Source organism: Drosophila kikkawai, chromosome 3R (genome assembly GCF_030179895.1).
Source record: "Drosophila kikkawai strain 14028-0561.14 chromosome 3R, DkikHiC1v2, whole genome shotgun sequence".
Lineage (NCBI taxonomy): Eukaryota > Metazoa > Arthropoda > Insecta > Diptera > Drosophilidae > Drosophila > Drosophila kikkawai.
The window spans coordinates 16398894-16418376 of NC_091731.1; the positions used below are offsets into that span (position 1 = coordinate 16398894).

General features: G+C 46.0%; 4 protein-coding genes across 11 annotated transcripts; 1 reads left to right on the forward strand and 3 right to left on the reverse strand.

Moving 5' to 3' along the window:
* Positions 1-9: 9 nt before the first annotated feature.
* flfl (serine/threonine-protein phosphatase 4 regulatory subunit 3 flfl) lies at positions 10-9662 on the reverse strand. 5 transcript variants are annotated; one of them, XM_017180198.3, is made up of 10 exons: positions 9469-9662; positions 5835-6227; positions 5570-5757; positions 4550-5488; positions 4311-4488; positions 3992-4247; positions 3656-3928; positions 3437-3549; positions 2571-3370; positions 10-2487 (listed from the first exon to the last, which is right to left on the reverse strand). In XM_017180198.3, the coding sequence occupies exons 2-10, from the start codon at positions 5944-5946 to the stop codon at positions 2389-2391; spliced, it is 2958 nt and encodes a 985-aa protein (XP_017035687.1). In that variant the 5' UTR covers positions 5947-6227; positions 9469-9662; the 3' UTR covers positions 10-2388. The 5 variants fall into 5 exon arrangements, with proteins under 5 accessions (XP_017035687.1, XP_017035686.1, XP_070142953.1 ...); XM_017180197.3 differs by having other exon boundaries at positions 3437-3570; positions 9469-9661; XM_070286852.1 differs by lacking the exon at positions 9469-9662 and adding an exon at positions 6374-6496 and having other exon boundaries at positions 3437-3570.
* A 631-nt stretch (positions 9663-10293) lies between these two features.
* Positions 10294-13406, forward strand: LOC108084153 (uncharacterized). The gene is made up of 7 exons (XM_017180209.3): positions 10294-10652; positions 10735-10885; positions 10954-11141; positions 11202-11808; positions 11873-12233; positions 12289-12608; positions 12737-13406. The coding sequence occupies exons 1-7, from the start codon at positions 10534-10536 to the stop codon at positions 13049-13051; spliced, it is 2061 nt and encodes a 686-aa protein (XP_017035698.1). The 5' UTR covers positions 10294-10533; the 3' UTR covers positions 13052-13406.
* Positions 13407-13953: 547 nt separating this feature from the next.
* On the reverse strand, positions 13954-17980 carry ear (ENL/AF9-related super elongation complex transcription factor). Its single transcript, XM_017180199.2, has 3 exons — positions 17839-17980; positions 17131-17377; positions 13954-17062 (listed from the first exon to the last, which is right to left on the reverse strand). The coding sequence occupies exons 2-3, from the start codon at positions 17315-17317 to the stop codon at positions 14400-14402; spliced, it is 2850 nt and encodes a 949-aa protein (XP_017035688.1). The 5' UTR covers positions 17318-17377; positions 17839-17980; the 3' UTR covers positions 13954-14399.
* Positions 17981-18061: 81 nt separating this feature from the next.
* LOC108084156 (protein AF-9-like) lies at positions 18062-19402 on the reverse strand. 4 transcript variants are annotated; one of them, XM_070287363.1, is made up of 3 exons: positions 19315-19402; positions 18941-19223; positions 18062-18872 (listed from the first exon to the last, which is right to left on the reverse strand). In XM_070287363.1, exons 2-3 carry the CDS (start codon positions 19125-19127, stop codon positions 18169-18171), a joined length of 891 nt encoding a protein of 296 aa, XP_070143464.1. In that variant the 5' UTR covers positions 19128-19223; positions 19315-19402; the 3' UTR covers positions 18062-18168. The 4 variants fall into 4 exon arrangements, with proteins under 4 accessions (XP_070143464.1, XP_070143465.1, XP_041631448.1 ...); XM_070287364.1 differs by having other exon boundaries at positions 18941-19206; positions 19315-19395; XM_041775514.2 differs by having other exon boundaries at positions 19302-19395.
* Positions 19403-19483: the final 81 nt, after the last annotated feature.

Genomic DNA, 19483 nt, shown 5'->3' on the forward strand with positions numbered 1-19483 from the left:
CACTTGGGAGAGCTTAGCCATTCTGTTTCTGTTTAAAAACTATTAAAAACTATTATTTAATTTACTCATAATCATAATATATAGAGTTATATATATATAGATCGCTTTTTACGCACGGATGTTTAAACAACTAAATAAAATATTCAAATTATAGATGTAATGGGTATGTTGTGTGTTTGTGTGTGTTAGGATTAGGGGATTAGACAGCATATTATCATATACAATACACGATTCATATAAATACTATGTATAAACTATATAGTGTTGTGTTGTCGCCTTTATTTTAACCTTTACTTTTACTTTTACTTTAGTTTCCATTTTCTTTTGTGTTTTCATCTCAGTTTCGTTTATGCTTTTCTTTTCCTCTCTTGTATGCACTCTGCGTCGTTATTGTTGCTCAATCAAACAAAAACAACAACTTGGAAGGATATATGTATGTTTTTCCCCATTTAAATTGTATGCGGACTGATTTCGACAAGGAAGGAGGCCGGGAGTAAGGAAAGGATCTGGGGGAAACCGTTAGCAGTGAGAGGAGGCAGGCGGATCTAGCTTATTTCGCACATTTCGTTTAAACTCTAAAATAAATAAATGTAGTACAGCGATACACATACGCACATGGCAAAATACGATTATTAACAAATAACTTTATTACTCTCCGTCACTTGTGGCGGTTGTTGCAGATGTATCCTCGTTGTGTGTGTGTGTGTGTGTGGCTGAGCGAGCATATGTGGGTGTGTGTGCGTGAGTGGTTCTTAGTGAGCCCTACTACATTCGTTCGTTAAATCCAAATTATATATTATAATTAGTTATGTATGTGTGAAAAAGAACTTGCAATGGAAAACCGTATGAAGTCTATTATGTTACTTTACTCTATTGTTTGTTATTTGCCTTTTGCTTATGTTCGTTTGCCCGCCGCTTTAGTTTAACATTACACTCTATTTGTTATCATTATAATTAGTTATTTATTGATGTGTGTTTGTGTGGCGTGGTGTGTTTTATAATGCAAAGGTAACGCCAACAATTGTTTGCAATTGTAAACACAGTCAGACAACGGTTTGCTCTGTCCTAAAAGATTCCCCCGAAGGAACTCGCAGTTAGTTAATCCAATACATCCTCGACATAAAAATTAACTTTCTTGGCTGTCCAATTGTCTGTTCTTAATGTTAAATCGCCAGGGGATGGTGCTAGGGCAGTTACTTATTGGGAGCATAAAGACTGACTAAATTATATACAAGGTTCAGTGATATCCACGACTAACCCAAAAGGATTAACAAAATTTGTCAAGTCGGCCACCTGGCGCTCTACTTGGTATTTAAAAAACAATTGCAACAGGATTGTGTACACATAACCTTAAAGGGAATAGTGGAAATAGTTTGCCATTTCGAAATTAAATATTAATTACAATTATTTACGTTGTTTGCGAATTATTACAACGATGTTTACAAGCAACACACTCCTCGTGATACTTGAAGACAACTCTGTAAATGTGTGTGATAGGGCGATTTTGGCATGAAATCGTTTTCAAAAGTAATTGAGGATTTAAGTCTAGGTTATACAGCTAATGTAGGTAAATATTGCAATTGTCTTTAAAATACCTAAAACGAATTATTGCACTTTTGAAGTGGGCTTCCCCTTCTCTTCCACGCAACATTTGTTTGGCCAGAACAGCAGCCGACTTGACAGGAACTGTTAACTGGATGATGCTGCTGACTGTATACAAATGTCCTACACACCGCCTGACGGCTTCTCCACGGCCTCCTCATGTCAATTCTTCTCCGCGGTCTACAGTGTTCCGGCTTAACTACTAAATACATTTTGTTTTGGTTTCGATTCGTTAATGTTTGTTTTGCCAACTGTCTCGAGCAGCATCTCTATCTCTGCCGGTGGATGCTGCCGATCAGTGTTGTAGTTATCTCTGTGTTTCTTTCATATGCATATATTTTTTCGAATATATATATATATTTTATATATATATTTATATGTTGTAGTGGTTTAATTTAGTAAAGTAAGGTTTATAATTTCTTGTTTACTCTAGGTGTTTTGTTTTTGCTTTTGCGTCCTCTTTCAAACAAAAATGTATGCTAAAATTTAATAATGTTTTTTGTTTTTCTTGTTGTTTAATCTTACATCGTACCGCTGTGACTGCTGTGCTATCATCTGCTGCCTTTTGCCGATGTCTACGTTGTTGCTGTTGCAATCCTAACGTTCGTTGGTGTATAAATCCTCTGCTGTCCGTCTTGTGTTTGCCGCATGTGTGTGGTGTGTGTGTGTAGCCGTTGTGTTCTGTTATGTTGTGTGTACTAATTTATAATTGATGCCCCCGCTACTACTGCTGCTGCTGCTACTGCTGCTGCTGCTACTGCTGCTGTGCTCAACAACATCTGTCAACTATGCCAGACGCGCGCGCTTTTGTGCTTGTGGCCCCTCAGAGTCCTCTTCCTCTTCGTAATCATCCTCGCCCGAATCGCTTTCGTAGTCCACCAGACCCTGTATTTGATCGAATATTAATATAAAATAAATATAAAATAAAATATTTTCAGCTAAACAAACTTATTAAAGTTTTTACATGCCTTTTTAGCCGTCGCCTTGTCCGCTTCACTGCTGGCACTCTCTGAGCTGCTGCTCGCATCCTGCTCCTGTTCACCCCCAGCAGCCGCGCAGCTAATGAGGTCATCGCTGGGAGGCAACTGAGCATCGCCACTCTCGATATCTGGACTGGCAACAGCCGGAGCTGGCGATAGGTTGGGTGAACTGCTGCTGCTCGTACCGGAAGTCGCCGCCGTCACAGATGCCGCCATCGCAGTGGCGATTGTGGTGAGAAACTGTGAAGCTGCCACGGCGGCCACTGTCGCGGAATCGCACAGAGATGCGCCTGCCGATGAGCTGCCTGGTGGCGAGGACGATGACGATGACGAGGACGAGGAGGATGATGCCGATGACGATGACGATGAGGTGGACGCCTCTATCGACGAGTTTGTCGAAGAGAGTGAGGCATTGTTGGCAGCGGTTGCTGACTGTGATAGTTCCTGGTTCTGCGGCGCCTCCACGCTGCCGCTTAGCTGCTGTTGCAGCTCTGCAATCTCAGGCTGTGTCTGTTGCTGGAATGGGTGCTGTTGTTCCTGGTGGTGTTGCAGTGCGATGTTGGCAGCGGCGGCCAAATGAACCGCAGCCTGGGTCTGCTCATCGACAATGCTGGCACCCTCGGGGCTACTACTGCCGCTGGCCACTGGGGCGCCCGACGATGCGGAGGATGTGGCAGTCGATGTCGCGGTGGCATTTAGATTGCCCAGCAGTCCGCCGCTGTGCGGTGACGTACTGTGCGGCGGAGACGATTTCTGCTGATTTTGCGGGCCATTCTTTTCGCTGACGGCTGTAAAATATCAATACTAGAATCTCAACCAGTTCTCACATGAAGTGGAGAGCAGAATATACTCACATTTGATGACATTGCTGTACGTATCGATTTCCTCAGTGAAATCGTCCTCTTCGTTGAACCACATCTCCTCCTCTTCCTCCATTTGTCGCTGATCTCGACGAAACCGACCACCGCTACGGATGATGGGCAGGCCACTTTAATAATAATAATAACATATACCCAAGGCATTTTCACATTGTGTTTGGAGTAGCACAGGGCGGAAAGTAAACTCGCACTTACCCATCCGTCCGGTTCTCCATCTTGTCGCGGTCTTTGAGCCGATCTTGGTACTGATCGTAACGGTTCTTCAAGTACTTAAATGTCTGCACATATTCGATTTCATCAAATATCTTGCTGAAGTTCTCCACAAAGTAGACGCAGAGGGTGCGAATATCCTCGAGTTTTATAAACTCAAACAGCTCCAAAATGGCCGACTCTAGCAGATTATACCGACCGTTGTTGCGAATAAAAGCATCCACCACCGGCGCAAACAGATTGCACTTTACAATGTGTCTGCCGAGTAAAAAAAAAAGTTAAAAAGGCGCCCCAAGTTACCACTAGCGAGCTTATTTTTACCTATTGTAGAACTCATCCTTGAGTGCAATTATCTTGCGCAACAGTCGCAGAGCGCCGAGGACAAGGAACGTATGTGTGCTCTTCATTAGCACCAGAATTCGCTTGAGGAGATCCTTTTGCAGCAAAAAGTTCTTGATGTGGTAACTATGATGCTCCACACAAAACGACAAAATATCCAAAACGATACCCAGTAACTGGGCCGTCTGATAGTCCTCGTTCTGCGGACGGTCACCCATCGTATTTAGCATCAATGGAGCTGCAAATGACCATCAGTTGTTATTAGTTGGAAATTCCTAAAGCGAAATGACCAGACACTTACCCACTAACGTCTGAACACTGTATTTGTAGAAGAAATTAAGAAAGTCCCCCTTCTCGGTTAGCATGTTTTCTGGCTCCAATAGGATCTTTACAATACCCATCAGCTGTACCGCAATGCCCAGCTCCGGCTCCGAGTCATTAAGCATTTGTTCGATGGCAATGTTCAGCAACATGCGATCCTGGGAACGTAACAATAAGAACAATAATTTATAAACTCTGTAATCTTGCTAGTAGACTTACCCCCTCTGGCCTGTTGGCCTGGTTCAGCGTATAGTTGCGCACCACCAGCGGCGAGAACTCGACTATAGCCGTGAGAATATCAATGGAGGCGGACTTCGTCTTCTTGTCATTCATTACGAGCGTGAGTTCAAGCGCCTGCAGGATTCCCAGGCAGGTGAGCGTCTTATAGAACGAGTCCTTGCCTTGTGGTTGGAGGTTCTGGGCAAAGTTGCAGAACTCCTTCAGAAAGAGAACTGTGTCGCGGCGCTTCGTGTCCCCAGTTGCCGGATCCGTAAGCACAGCAAACACATCGAGCAAAAAGCGCTCGTCGTCCTGGATCATTGTAACTATCTCCACCTTATTGAAGAAAATGAAACTGGACAGTGTGTTCAGCATGTTGTCCTCGACAAAAACCGATGGCGTGGGCAGGATTATGTCCTGGATGTACTGCACCCGGAACGTCTGGTGGATCTTGGCTAGTAGGTCCTGGTTCTTGATCGGTACCGCCTCACGGAACTTGGCCAACTGCTTCAAATACTGCCGATGCTTTTTCGGCTGAGCCACACTGGGATCGTACTCCAGACACCCAACCACATCGAAGATGGTGTCATCCGCAAACATAATCTCGAAAAGAGCGTTTTTGTTCAGCAAGAAGATGTTCTTGAAGATCTCGAACAGGTGGTGCAGACCTTCAGTGTTGTCCAGGTCCTCGCAAACGTGGAACAGGTTCAGCAGCTTCTTAATGTAGCTTTCCGACTCTAGGGCCATCGATAGCTTCTCCTTGCGAAGCGGCGTAGAGAGACAACTCTGTATCGTCTCCGAAATGTCTTCCAGCCGGGAGAGTTCGCAAGGCGGCAGCTCTATTGGTGGCGCCGTGTCCGACATGTCCTCAAAGCGTTCATCCTCCGACTCCTCCACAATGTCCTGTGTGATTTCAACCGAAGGATCTTTGCCTTGTACCTGTTTATGATTATTATTTAACAATTAACAAGAACAAAACTCTATCCCGTTGCATACTACAGCCACGGAAACAAGACTTACCTGGCATATCTTTTCCCATATCTCGTCACAACCAGCCTTCTCCTGAAAACTCAGGGCCAGATCGAAATTATCGCCCTCGGACCATACGATCAATGTATCCTGTTGCTTCTGGTAGGCGGTGTCCGGTTGAATCTTGCTCTCCAAAAGCAGAGATCCATCGGATTCGGCGCGAACCAGAAGAGAGATACCTTAAAATAGTTGAGGTGGATACAGGAGTTTATACTGAAGGCCCTACTAAGAATGTATACCACTATTTTGAACTCACCTTTTAGCCTATCCACATAGGTGGAGGAGACGTGGCCAGTGCCACGATCATCCCACTGACGCTCCGCATTCAACGCGTACAACTTGACGCGACGACGGGTGTCGGTCGTCATGATGATTGTGTGCAGTGCCCCTTAGGTTACCGCAGTGGATGCTCTCGCTGGTGTCCTTTCGATGATTTGGTTTGAATCTGGACTGGGATTTGGAATTTGCGGCTTGGAACCGGTCCTCGGTGCTTTTGTGCTATAAGCTATGCGGTTATGCTACTTGGCTAATTTAAATTAGGATCTTGAATTTAAAATTCAAAGGATTCGGCTAATCTCTATGCTTGACTCGCTTGACATCCATGTTAGGCTGCTACTCCAGCGTAGGGTAGGGTCAGGACAATACTGCACTGCAAAGTGAAAAACATTAATATACATAAGTTTTTTGGTAATTAAATTTTAGACTTTTTGGGTTCCTTCTAAATTTTTCAAATGACATACAAACAGCTGACACGGACTTTTTCTAAAAACTTATCTTCAAATTGATTTTACACACCGAGAAAATTATATTTTACCAATACAAGCATTGAAGATAATCTTATGTACATGACATTAAAATGTTTTCCTAAAGTTTTCCTAAACAATCATGTGAATCAATTTGACTTTAAAATCTGAAAGGATATGTATTTGAATATCAACAGATACTTTATCTTTTACCGCATCACATGGACACCTGAACCTTATTGCAATGAAGGAAGATGTGAAAGCCACATACATATATATGTACATATGTGTAGTATGCGCGTGGGGAGAAAGAGCAATAAAGAGAAGGAGGGATACGGTGAGAGAAAACCACAAATTCGTAGACGATGCGAAATGCCAAAAAATATTTAGCTTTGGCCGGTCTGTTTACAAACATTAAACGTTTTCCATTAGATCTAGGCCTGCCACAGTCTGCCTCTGTATGTGTGTGCTTGCATGAGCAACTACTATCGCTCCGCTTTCGCCCCACGGCCAGCTACATAGACAAGAGTGCAAACACGCGCGCGTAGAAAACAAATAGGCGAGAGAGTGCCGGAGACCTGAGAATGGGAGACCTGAGAGCGGCAAGTGATTGGAGAGTGGGAAGCAGCAAGTTATAGTGAAGCAAAAATAAATCGATCAATGTAGCTGATTTGATGAGCACATGGAGTCCTAAGGACCCCATGGTTACATGATTTTTAACCTTGCAGGTTTATCATTATCTTAACTGACGTTTTCAGAGTGTAAAAGCCATCAAGACTAAAGTAAGATTTCAAACATATACAACTGGGCAATGGATATAGTACGCAATAGAGATGTTGACAAAGTCCAAGACTTGAATACGTTTAACTTATCAAAGCTTCACTGTATCCATTCTGGTTAGGTGACAGTCAATGGAAAAGTGTAAAATACTGCGCGAGTAAACAGAACGCAGGAAAACAAATGAAATACGTCATCGTTGAAGAGAGCGGTGCCCACATCAACATCAAAGTTTGCTATTCACCGCAAATATTTACGTCACCTCAGATCGACACCGAAAGGCCAGCACCACCATCCACCACCACCCAATTTCCTCGCACCACCAAGGCTGCAAGTGTGGAAAAGATGTGTGCGATGGGATTTATTTGCACAGCGATTGCGATTACAGATACGAATCGAAACGAAATACTATACAAGTTTCAGTGAAGCGCCATAGGCCAATCCAGCACTGATAACACCTCTAGAGAACCTAGACAGTCAGAGAGGCAGAGAGAGAGAGTTGGAGATTTCACACTCGTAGACCTGAGAATCGTCTACCAAAACAAAAGTAGAATTCAAAACAAACGGCGAGAGCGGTTTACGCAATCAGCTGCGAAAAACACGCGAATGCTAGAGATTTCGGTTATTATTAATGTTTATTAATAATAGCAGCGCAGCCAGGCAGGCCCAGTTGAATGGCTGCCAAAAAATACAAAAAATATAGAAATGTGAAAATGTGCCTGGAGTAGAGTCATTGATAAACGCTGAAAACTGCAACTTTGCCACTTTTTCACCCGGCAACCAGAAATGCTTTTATTGGACGAGCGGAAATACAAGTTCGATCAACACAGTTAAATTTTATACAAAAAATGTCCAGCCCCTAAATTCTATTACGTTTAAACTTAAACTTTTATAATTCGACCAATTTGATTTCTTTAAATTATAAGGAAGTTAAAGAACTTGTTTTCTAGTTACAACGAAATAAAAAATGATAACGAGATACAAAAGGATAACTAAAATAACAAATTTTTAAATATTAGAGGAATTTTTTGCCAAGAACAAGTAAAGCTTCTATTTCCAGCATAACTGTAAGTGCTGAAGTCCTGCTCTCTTCTTGTCCTTTCCCCACACGACGCTGCAAGTGTCAGAGAAGCCGTGAAAAAAGGAGCGAGCGAAAAAGCGTGAGGTGGGGTAAAAAAAAGGATGCAAGACTGGGTTGGGGAAAAGCAGTCTAAATTGGACCTGTGCCTCTGCCTGCTCCTGTTCCGTTTTCCTTGTGCTTTTCGACTTCTTTCTTCGCTCCCGATTGGTAGTAAAGGGAAGAGAGATGAGGGGGGAAGAAAGTGGCAGGAGTCTGACGATTACGAACGCGCCGTATCTTGTTTTTGCATGCATGACAATGTGTGCAGAATACGCGCGCTTGCATACAGACACACATACACACGGCAAAAATCCGCAGGCGTGTGTGCGTGTGCATGTATGCACCGTTTTGGGGTGGTATTGGGGAGTGACGGGACGAGTGGAGAATTCGAAAATTTCACAATTATAAACACTCTCCAAACGATTGCAATGTCAGCAAATTTCCTTTTTTTTATTCGTTTTATTTTCAACAGTTGATGTATTTTCATACGCGATACACACACAACGCTCACACTGGCACAGTCACACACACTGACACATCTACAGTCTAGCAAGTACATCGCTTTTTCGGTCGTCTCTTTTGCGGTTCATTCAATAAAATTATTGCGAATAGCAGGCACAAAACAGAATCGCAAAAATTGCATCGTATTGAGGGGAAGGAGGCGTGCGGTAAAGAAAAATGCCGTCGTATCCCCACCACACACCCCCACACTCGCTCCCACTAACATTCAGGACAGACCCGACGTTGTTGTAATCCGAATTTGTTTTGATGTTTGCTTACTAATGTTTATGTATACCACATTTCCTCGATGTTCGCAGCCGATTTTGCATTTAATTGAAACGCACACAAAACGCAGGGAAAGGAAAACAGACGACAAACTCACCACGCAGCGAGAAACCCAACACACTACACACACACTCAACTCAACGATTTAACGTTTGCGTTGTTGCATAAAGTGCGATAAAAGCAGAGCAGCCAAGTGTCCACAATGTGGAAGCCCACCCGGGATACGGGTATGATCCGGATACGGATCGAGGACCTAATTCAGCTGGATATAGTCCGATTCCGCAAGGCCGGAGTCCGTGAGACGAACCACACACACACACACTCAAACACTCGCAAGCAGACAACACAGAAGCCGCAAGAGGGCGAGAGCAGGACGGCAGTAGCAGTAGACTAGCAGCGGGAGAGCGGGCGAGTGCGAGAGAGAGAGCGCGGGGGCAATGCTGGCTGAAAAGTTATACACTCACGCTGCAATTCCTTGTTTAGTTTCTGGCGTTGCTGCTAGCATTCGCTTTCTTTCAGTTAATGTACAATTTACGCTTGCGCATATTTACTATTGACACGCGATATTAACAGTCAATCTCCCGGATAATTATGATTTTCACACTTTTTCCGCGGACGACGCTAGATCTGACCACTAAAAAACCCAAAAATTGTAATTAGTGTTACCAGATGAAAATTTGAAATATGGCCGTCCTTTTTTAACAACAACAACAAAAAATAAGTGTTACCAGATTATAGTTGGCTTAGCGGTTATAAACCGTGTAAAATGTAGAAATGGGTTGAATTCCGAATCGGTAAGTAAAATGGTGTAAAGTTAGTGTGGCCAGGTGTTTTCCTCTTTAAAATCTAAAATAGTTTAATTTCGCGGCTTTTGGCTTAGCGGTTAACTTCAAATGTAGCAATGGCGTCAAATTCCCAATCGGTATAAAAGGGTTCCAATTCCCCATCTGTTATGTGAAATCCAAAAACCAGAAAAAATAAAACTCTTATGGCGAAAACACTTAAAGACTTGACTGTACTGACTATATTCTTTTCAATTAAAATCTTCTTCACAAGAGCAGTATAGGTCCAGAATTGGTATCCTGTATATTTTATGTAGATATACCGATTTATGCCATGTAGTCGCCTTGCTCGCACTTGTGTAAAACCCCATGGTGCTGTCAAATTTCAATGAAATCGAATTTATGCATATGCATATTATGAAATCATAATACCATCACATGGATTTTTAGGAGAAATTTATCGTTTCGTGATTTTTTAGGAGGAAAGCCAAATTTGCATCTGGCAGCACCGATGTTTGCAGTTCTACCGCCAGCTGAGCGGCTAGTTGCTCGTTTTGTTTAATTTATAGTTTATGATGTGCCGTAAAAACAATAAAATTTAATTAGTATACGCACCCAGGACTTAGACTGCGTAGATGCCGTAATTGGCCAACTAGTGAATGTGCACGGATTTATAAAGTTAATCCTAGGCGCGTGCAGTCACAGGTTTTTTGCAAACTTGGTCTAGCTGCTTATAAATAATTCAAAATGCGGGTCCTGCGCCGAGGAACAGTGCAGAAAATCGCACTAGGATGCTTTGTGGTCGGGTTGATGGTCACCTTCTACGTGCTGAACGACGAACAGGATGTGGATAAAAATGTTAAAATGTATGTATGTTGGTTTGTATCGTAAGTGTGCTTGGATATTGATAAGCTTCGGTGCCTATTTGCACATTTATTAATGATAAAGCGACATTATCGAGCGGTCTATACGTTCGGTGGTGAATCAGGGCCAGTGCCGGCATCCACATCTGCCCCTGGACAATCCGGACATTATGAGGTTCTACAAGCCCGTGGAGCGAATAAACTGCGGGGAGGGACTGGATTGGGTGATGTGCGAGGTAAGTGAGAAGAAGAGGCAGAGGGTGAATGCTGGAAATCACATTGCTTACATCCCTTGTTCCGACAGAAATCTATATGCTTTGTGCGCCCGGAGATTGCGGCCAGCCACGAAGACGTGACCTGCTCCTACACGGATATTATTCGGAAGTCCGACTACAGGGTGCGCTTCGGGAGAACGTTGCGCCTGAAGGAACCCTATGTCCTGCAGGCCAGTGACTTTGTTAAGGTGGCCTGCCACTCCGCCAGTGGCGAGAGGTGATATTATAATTTCTATGGCCTTATTAGCAATTTAGAATATGTAATTCCCTTTCTCAGTTGGTTTGGCATGGCCCACGGAATTCGTGATGCAGTGCCCCGTCCATCGTCCGCGAATTTCTCACCGAATTTGGCCGTTCTCCCCCCCGAAGCTGTGGCCCAGGCTCAGCAGCAAATGCAACAGGAAGTGCCCACGGCGTCGTTCTACAACGTCCTCATGTTCGGCTTTGATTCGCTGAGCCGGAATGCCTTTATCCGGAAGCTACCCCGTACGTACGAGTATCTCACGCAGCAGTTGGGTGCCACTGTCCTTAAGGGCTACAACATTGTGGGCGACGGTACGCCGCAGGCATTAGTTCCGCTGCTTACGGGTTACACCGAACTGGAGCTGCCGGAAACGAGAAAGAGATTGTCTGGAGCGGGAAGTGTGGACTCATATCCCATGATTTGGCAGGACTTTTCCCGTCTTGGCTACATGACTTCGTTCAACGAGGATCTGCCCAATGTGGGCACCTTTACCTATCGTATGAACGGCTTCGAGACCCAGCCCGTGGATCATTACCTGCGCACCTACTACGTCCAGGCGGAGCACATGGCCGCCGAGAGCCAACCCAACTGCATTGGCCACCAGCCAGACCATGTCACCATGCTGGAGTACACCAAGAATGTAGGTATTTCGGGGGAATTCAATGATTTCCTTTATAAATGCATTATTTATTTTCTTTTGGCAGTTCATGTTGAAATATCGGGACGTCCCGCGTTTTGTATTCAGTTTCCACGGTGGGCTATCGCACGACTCTATTAATCTGATTGGTGCCGCCGATGACGATGTTCACGATTGGCTGGTGGCGCTCAAGGAGCGATCGCTACTCGATGACACAATTTTGATCATGATGGCTGATCACGGTAATCGGTTTGCTGAGGTTCGCGCAACTTTGCAGGGCAAACAGGAGGAGCGACTACCTTTCTTCAGTTTTGCATTTCCCGAATCGTTTAAGAAGCGATTTCCCCAGGAATACAAGAACTTCCTGGCCAACGAGGAGCACCTTACCACGCCATTTGATATACACGCTACACTGCAGCACATTATAAGTAAGAAAGACAATTAAGTTCCTTTTCAAATATCACATTTATTCCTACTCTATAGAGATGCAAACCGCCGTCGGCGATGATGATCAGTTGGGCGACGGCAACGACATTAGGGAAGAGCTTGAGCGCGGTCACCCAGAGATACATATCTCCGAGCTGGCTAGGGGACGCGCCATGTCCCTTCTGGACCCCATTCCGAGCAATCGCTCATGTGCCGATGCCTACATAGAGCCACACTGGTGCGCCTGCCTCAACTGGCTACCGCTGCAGCTGAACGACACCGGGCACATGGGGATCATTCTCAAGGCCGCCCAGAGCATAGTGGATGCCATCAACACGGCAACAGTGGAGCAACGTCAGCTCTGCGCGTCTCTCAAGGTAGATACATAGTATTAATAGTGAATCAGTATATCGAATATGTATCGCGAAAGTAGTAGTACATCAAGAAGCCATTCTCGAGTATTTTCTTAAGATTTATGACCATACTCTGCTTTCCCTTCCCTCAGGTACTCCGTGTCAATTGGGCGCTCCGCCTGCAACCACATAAGGAGTTGCTGCAGTTTAAGACGAACAGCGACCGGGACGGCTTTCTGGCGGATATGACGGGCCAGACGCTGGTCCGCGATGAAATGTACCAACTTCAACTGGTCACGGAGCCAGGTGAGGGGCTGTTCGAGGCGAGTGTCAGCTACAGCCTACACACGTTTAGTGCCACAACGAAGCTGACTGACATATCCCGAGTCAACAAGTACGGCAACCAAGCGCGATGCATATACGATCGGGATCCAGAATTACGGAAATATTGCTATTGTCGCGACTAGTCTGCGCGCACAAATTAGTCTAGTCCAAACCAGAGAACTGCTAAGCAATCACCAACTCGAATAGATTTTTCGACAACCTCCAAGCAAAGATCTTAAGATAACAAGATGCATAACGCCCATACATGTGAATTGGCGTAAGGAAGCCATTTTTCGCTAGCACAAAGTTGAGAGCGCAAATCTAGAATGCTTGAAACGTAAAAATTGTATGGCGTTATTAATCTTCTTATTATAACACCTTGCTCCAAGTGTGTGTGCGTTGTCGTCGTAGCTCTCAAAACTGTTTCTGCCTCTCTTCAGTCCAAAGATCTGCCTCAGTTTGTAATATACGTAGGTTCCTTTAATCAACGATTGTAGTATTGTTTCATTAAAAATACCATTTGTGTGTAATGTGAATAAAATATAAGAAATTGTCATTCCAATTTCTTAGCACTTATTGTGGGTATAATAATATTGTATTCATCTTTTTACTTTTTTTGTGGCATTTAAGATTTTCGTTTGGTTTACGATAAGTATATATACGCATATAGGGTGCGGGATGGGGATATGGGTTAAAATTAACAGCTTGCGTAAATTCGTAATCGCGTATATACAATATGCAACCAACCAATTGGCTTAGCAAACTAGATATTCTTCCTTTGGTTTATACCTTAGATATCTTATATATTTCAAGGCTGATGCGAGCTTTACAGACTCACTCCACACTGCTGTACTCTGGGGTGACTTTCCTGGATTTACACTAATCCTTAACTTAAGCCAGACCGGGGTTCATTCACAAAAATGTCGATTTCGGTTGTAAAATGTATCTTAGGTGGTTAACTATATAATACTTGAGACAATGTTTGTTATACTGAGCGCTTTGTAAGTGATTCAAGATAAAAACCAAAGAGATGTACATACGTAAATATCGTACAAAAGTAGAAATTTATTCGCAAAAAGATACTCAATAAATTAAATAGCGTATTTATATTAAAATAAAGCATCTTCAGTGTGAAAAAAGTGTGTAGAGTGGAGAACAGAAAAAGATTACAAACGAATAGGAAACCAAAACGCATATTTCTAAATGTGATCTTATATCAAATGAGTCTCAAAAACTAAAAGTCAATTTTGAGGATTTTGCTCAACCCTTTGGGTTAACAAACAACTTAGGATCTAGGGGCAGAAGGGGAGGAATTCGGGCTGGTATCTCAAGCCTGGTTATGGTTATATCGCTTTTGGTTTACAACTTTAACTCTAAGCTTAATGATTTGGTTATGTGCATGAGGGATGTGTGTGTGTGGTGTGTGTGTGTGTGCATCGTCTAACTGTAGAGAGCCGCCGGGCCAGTGGTAGTCGTGGTGGCTAGGGCGTGTCACGACACAGAGGTGGCAAGAAATTCCTGGAGCCGCTGCACTGTGACCCGGTCCAGCTTGCACAGGTCAAAGTCGAACGTTTTGTGCGTGATCTCATAGCACCCGGTGGCCGCTATCATCTCGACCACATGCTGCAACTCCTCGTTGTCCTGCAGGGTCATGATCTTGTGATGCAGCTCTTGCAGCTCACTCAGATACTCCGTTGGCAGCTGCAGTTGTCCGGGCGCTGTTAGCTCAGCCGGCGAGTGAGCGTTATTGCTGTTAGTGTTGTTGTTATTGTTATTGTTGTTGCTTAAGCTAGCTGCAGTTGTTCCGCCAATGTGATTGTTACTAGGCGAAGATGATGGTGGCGGTGGCAGAAATCCTAATCCTGTATTGGTTGTGCCTCCCGTGGAGTTAGTCTCCCTAGAAGGGCGTAGCGAAGGCGACTTAGACTTTTCCCGCGGGGCTTTGTTCTGCTCCTTCTTTGAGGCCTTTACAGGAGGTTCGATAAAGCCACCAGCTCCTGAACCTCCTCCTCCACCGCCACTGCCGCTGTTGCTATTTTGTGAGCTCCTCCGAATGCGCTTCTTCTCCTCTTTGTCGGGCTTTTCGGACTTATCAGACTTGGCGTCCGGTGTTTTATTAGGCTTTTCCGTTTTCTCAGTGCTTTTGTCAATCTGCTTGAACTTGGCCTTGTGCTCCTTGCCAGAGGGCTTTCCCTCCTTGCCGGAACCGGCACTGCCCTTCGCTGGCCTCACTTGATTACTACTTTTTGCGGGTAGGTCTGGAAAGCTGCTATTGGAGCTGTCCGAGTGCTGTAGTGTGGCCGCAGATGCTGATGCCGCGGTTAAAGCGCTGCTGCCAGCCAGATCCGGCGCTGACTGAGCAGAGTCCACATCACTGAGATCCAGGTTTCTGGGGGGCTTGTTTTGCTGGGCAGCCACTGGAAGTCCCTGCTGCCCCTGCTTCCCGGCGTTCTTGGGCTCGGGTTGCTTGTCGCCTACCTCCCGTTGACGCTTCTCATCCTTGCCAGAAGACTTCTCCTTCGACTTCTTGTGCTTTTCCTTCTTGGTGCTGCTGCTTGAATTGGCAGTGGATGCAGTCTTGTCCGAGACCCCTCCCTCGGTGGCCGGACTGGCTCCCTCTGCTTTCGGCGATGGCTCGGCCGCTGATGGCTTCTCCGACGATGCGGTCGCTGGCTGCTTATCTTTCTCCCTTTCCTTTGGTTTCTCCTTATCGCGTTCCTTGTCCTTGTCCTTATCGCGATCGCTGCGCTCTTTGTCCTTGTCCTTACTTTTGTCTTTCTTCTTGTGCTTGTGGGACTTCTTGGTGTCTGCTGTCGCACTGCCATTGCTCGTGCCCTTGTCCGTCGCTTTGGGATCTGCAGTCTTTTCGCCATGCTTGCCAATGGGCTCCTCTTTGTGCTTACCGCTGGTGGATGCCAGGCTGCTGCTGCTATTACTGCCCACGGAGGTGGGGGTGGCCTTGCCGGTAGCGGCTGGCTGGGACTGGTGCTGAGCAGGGTGTTGTGAGACTCCGACAGCCGGACTGTCACTCTGACCAGCTCGCTCCTCCTTGGGCTGTCGCTTGTCTTTGTGCTCATCGCGTTGCTTCTCCCGATCGCGCTCCTTGTCCTTGTCCTTTTTATCCTTCTTTGATTTCTTACTGGAGCTGCGCTCCTTGTCCTTGGACTCCGTCTTATTTGACTTGTGCTCGTCGCGTTCTTTGGATCGCGAAGGGGGTGCCGCTGCAGCTGTGGACTGTTCACTTGCTCCTCCTTTCTTAGGGCTGGGTGCACTCATCTCGGCCGACTTTCCCGGCTTGGGACTGGCCGTACGCTTTACCAAACCGCCAGCTGCAGCTACCGCGGGGAGACTAGTGGTTGCCGCCGCAAGGGCTCCAGGGGCTGACGCACTGCCTGAACTTTGCTCACGTTCACGCTCCTTATCGCGTGTCTTGTCCTTCTTCGACTTATCCTTATCCCGCTCGTGTTTGCCTTCTCCGGACTTGTTAGATTTTCGGTCCTTGTCACGTCCATGGCGATCCTTCTTGTCCTTTTCCCGCGGCTTGTCTCCGCTGCTTGACTTTTCGCGTTCCTTGCTAGCCTTCTCCTTACCATCGTGGGAGCCACCCTTGCCGCTAACCGAGACACTTTTGGCTTCTGGAGAGTGCTTGGAAACGGGCACCAACGACTGGCTATTCCCGGCCGCACTACCCTTTGTGATAGGTGGGCCAAAGAGGGCCGAAAATGCATTGCTCTTGCCGGGATCCTCTGCGCGCGACTTGTGCTTCTTGCCCGCTCCCGGATCCACGTTTATAGAGACGGTGCCGGCACCGCCTTTTGCTTTTACAACGCCTATCTCGTTGTTGGGCGCCGGCTCTCCAACGCTTCCAACGCTGGGCGACAGCGTTCGACTGATACTGCTGGCACCGATGTTGGCCCCAAAAACAGGAACTCCGCCGCCGCGCATCAGCTTAGCACGAAACTCCTCCGACGGGGCTTCGAAGATGTGGGTCTTTACCTGTACTTGGTGCTGCGGCGGACCTGTGGACTGCAGCGCCAGGTCGTACTGGTACATTATGCGTTTCGGTTCGTCTCTGTTGCGGAAAAATATCTCCACTGGCAGCAGGAAGCCGGCATAACCGGACTCTTGTATGGCATACGGCGGTTCCTTGACCACTGAAATATAACATCGTAAAGGAGGATGAAGGGGAACAATTAGATGGCAGGTCCAAAAGCACACTTACCGCGCTTGGGCTTAGGAAATGAATCGTGCAGCAGAAAGACCACCTTGTCCACAAAGTTGCTAATGTCCGCCTGGTTCACGCCCTTCACGTAGATCTCCCAGTCGTGGGTGAAGGCCTGCGGATGCGGTGTCTTCTTGCTGCGCAGCCTCGACGTGTGGCCAATCTCGAATTGCACCTTGACCGCCATGCCTGTGGGTGGGGCATTAAACTCCAACTGCTGGGCTGCGATCCGGTTTCCTCACAATGTCTGGAAAGCAAACAAGAAAATTGGTATCAGCGCGCCAAAAAGTTTTGCACGTTTTCCCCAAGTCCGGAAAAGCTTAAAGTTGAGAGGAACCTGAAAGGTGAGTAGATAAACGTTGTCTGTGACAATTAATTAGTCCGCCAGCACTGTGCACCAGGATGGTGCATGCGTGTTGTGGAAGAGGCGACTCCTGTCGCCAGTCACGTCCTCCAATTAGATGCCCGATTGGAATAAACATTGGGTTGAATACCGGTAACATCACACAACGAGGTTGGCGAAAAACAAAACCTTGCAACAACTTTTTTTTTGTTATTTTTTCCCCTGAAGAGCGAGCGCAATCTGTTATTGTTTGTGTGCGAATGTGTGCCACACATTGTGCCAGCCCTTCCGTGCAGCAAGCTTTCTTTCGCCCTGGTCATGTTTTCCAGCAGCCGCATCGGCTTTCGGCGTCTTTTTATACTTACTACCGGCGATTGGTGCACCCGCATGCAATTGTGCGCTATTTTCGGCAGAAAAGCAAATAATTAAACTTAAAATCTTGGGAATTTCTGGAAAAACACACAGAAAATCCGGAGTTGATGTTGGTGAGTGTGACCGTTCCTTGAGCGACGCAAGATACCAGGCGGAGGGTCAGGGAAATATACTAAATTATACTGAATTACGAAAAGTTGCAAAAAACGAGATTGATCAAGTTCCAAAACCAATATTTTTTTTATTATTTATGTAAATAGTTATTATTTATAAAACGTTTAAGAAATCGTTAAGACCATTAGGCTTTTGAGCCTCAGCTGCAGCTATCGCGGGGAGACTAGTGGTTTCCGTCGCAAGGGCTCCAGGGGCTGACGCGCTGCCTGAGCTTTGCTAACGTTCACGCTCCTTATCGCGTGTCTTGTCCTTCTTCGACTTATCCTTGTCCCGCTCGTGTTTGCCTTCTCCGGACTTGTTAGATTTCCGGTACTTGTCACGTCCATGGCGATCCTTCTTGTCCTTTTCCCGCGACTTCCCTCCGCTGCTTGTTTTGTCGCGTTCCTTGCTAGACTTCTCGTTACCATCGTGGGAGCCACCCTTGCATTGCTTTTGCCGGGATCCACTGCGCGCGACTTTTGCATCTTGTCCTCTCCCGGATCCACGTTCATGGAGACGGTGCCGGCACGGCCTTTTGCTTTTACAACGCCTATCTTGTTGTTGGGCGCCGGCTCTCCAACGCTTCCAGCGCTGGGCGACAGCGTTCGACTGATACTGCTGGCACCGATGTTGGGCCCAAACACAGGAACTCCGCCGCCGCACATCAGCTTAGCACGAAACCCTTCCGACGGGGCTTCGAAGATGTGAGTCTTTACCTCTACGTAGTGCTGCGGCGGACCTAAGCACGGCAGCAACAGTTCGTACTGGTACATGATGCGTTTCGGTTCGTCTCTGGTGCGGAAAAATATCTCAACTGGCAGCAGGAAGCCGGCATAACCGTACTCTTGTATGGCATACGGCGGTTCCTTGACCACTGAAATATAAATTCGTAAAGGAGGATGAAGGGGAACAATCAGATGGCAGGTCCAAAGGCACACTTACCGCGCTTGGGCTTAGGAAATGAAGGAAGCAGGTGAAAGACCACTTTGTCCACAAAGTTGCTAATGTCCGCCTGGTTCACGCCCTTCACGTAGATCTCCCAGTCGTGGGTGAAGTCCTGCGGATGCGGTAACTTCTTGCTGCGCAGCCTCGACGTGTGGCCAATCTCGAATTGCACCTTGACTGCCATGCCTGTGGGTGGGGCATTAAAGTCCTTACAATGTCTGGAGTATTTCCCAAGTCAAGAAAAGCTGAAAGTTGAGCGGAACCTAAAAGACATGGCGAACTAAAACAAAACTTAGCCATCGTATTTTTTGTTTTATTTTGTTATATTTTTTGCCTTTCGGCGTCTTTTTATACTTACTACTACTACTTACTGGCTTTAGGCTTTTAAGTAATTCAGAGGAGTATGAATACTGAATGTGAACAATAATTATTTATTATTTTCTTTATATTCTAGATAAGAGCATGATACAATTATACAAGGTAGTCCCGTCGGAAAAATAAGCCCTAGTTCGGCTTATCAAAGTGTGTGTGAGACGGGTA

Coding starts and splice junctions, on each gene's coding strand:
- flfl (XM_017180197.3), bottom strand. CDS start 5,946: ATGACGACCGACACCCGTCGTCGCGTCAAGTTGTACGCGTTGAATGCG. Junction 4,489..4,549: donor AGGCCAACAGGCCAGAGGGG/GTAAGTCTACTA, acceptor TTACGTTCCCAG/GATCGCATGTTGCTGAACAT. Junction 3,571..3,655: donor ATGGAGAACCGGACGGATGG/GTAAGTGCGAGT, acceptor TTATTATTAAAG/TGGCCTGCCCATCATCCGTA.
- LOC108084153 (XM_017180209.3), top strand. CDS start 10,534: ATGCGGGTCCTGCGCCGAGGAACAGTGCAGAAAATCGCACTAGGATGC. Junction 10,886..10,953: donor TGGATTGGGTGATGTGCGAG/GTAAGTGAGAAG, acceptor TTGTTCCGACAG/AAATCTATATGCTTTGTGCG. Junction 12,609..12,736: donor AGCTCTGCGCGTCTCTCAAG/GTAGATACATAG, acceptor CCCTTCCCTCAG/GTACTCCGTGTCAATTGGGC.
- ear (XM_017180199.2), bottom strand. CDS start 17,317: ATGGCGGTCAAGGTGCAATTCGAGATTGGCCACACGTCGAGGCTGCGC. Junction 17,063..17,130: donor ATTTCCTAAGCCCAAGCGCG/GTAAGTGTGCTT, acceptor GTTATATTTCAG/TGGTCAAGGAACCGCCGTAT.
- LOC108084156 (XM_070287363.1), bottom strand. CDS start 19,127: ATGGCAGTCAAGGTGCAATTCGAGATTGGCCACACGTCGAGGCTGCGC. Junction 18,873..18,940: donor ATTTCCTAAGCCCAAGCGCG/GTAAGTGTGCCT, acceptor TTTATATTTCAG/TGGTCAAGGAACCGCCGTAT.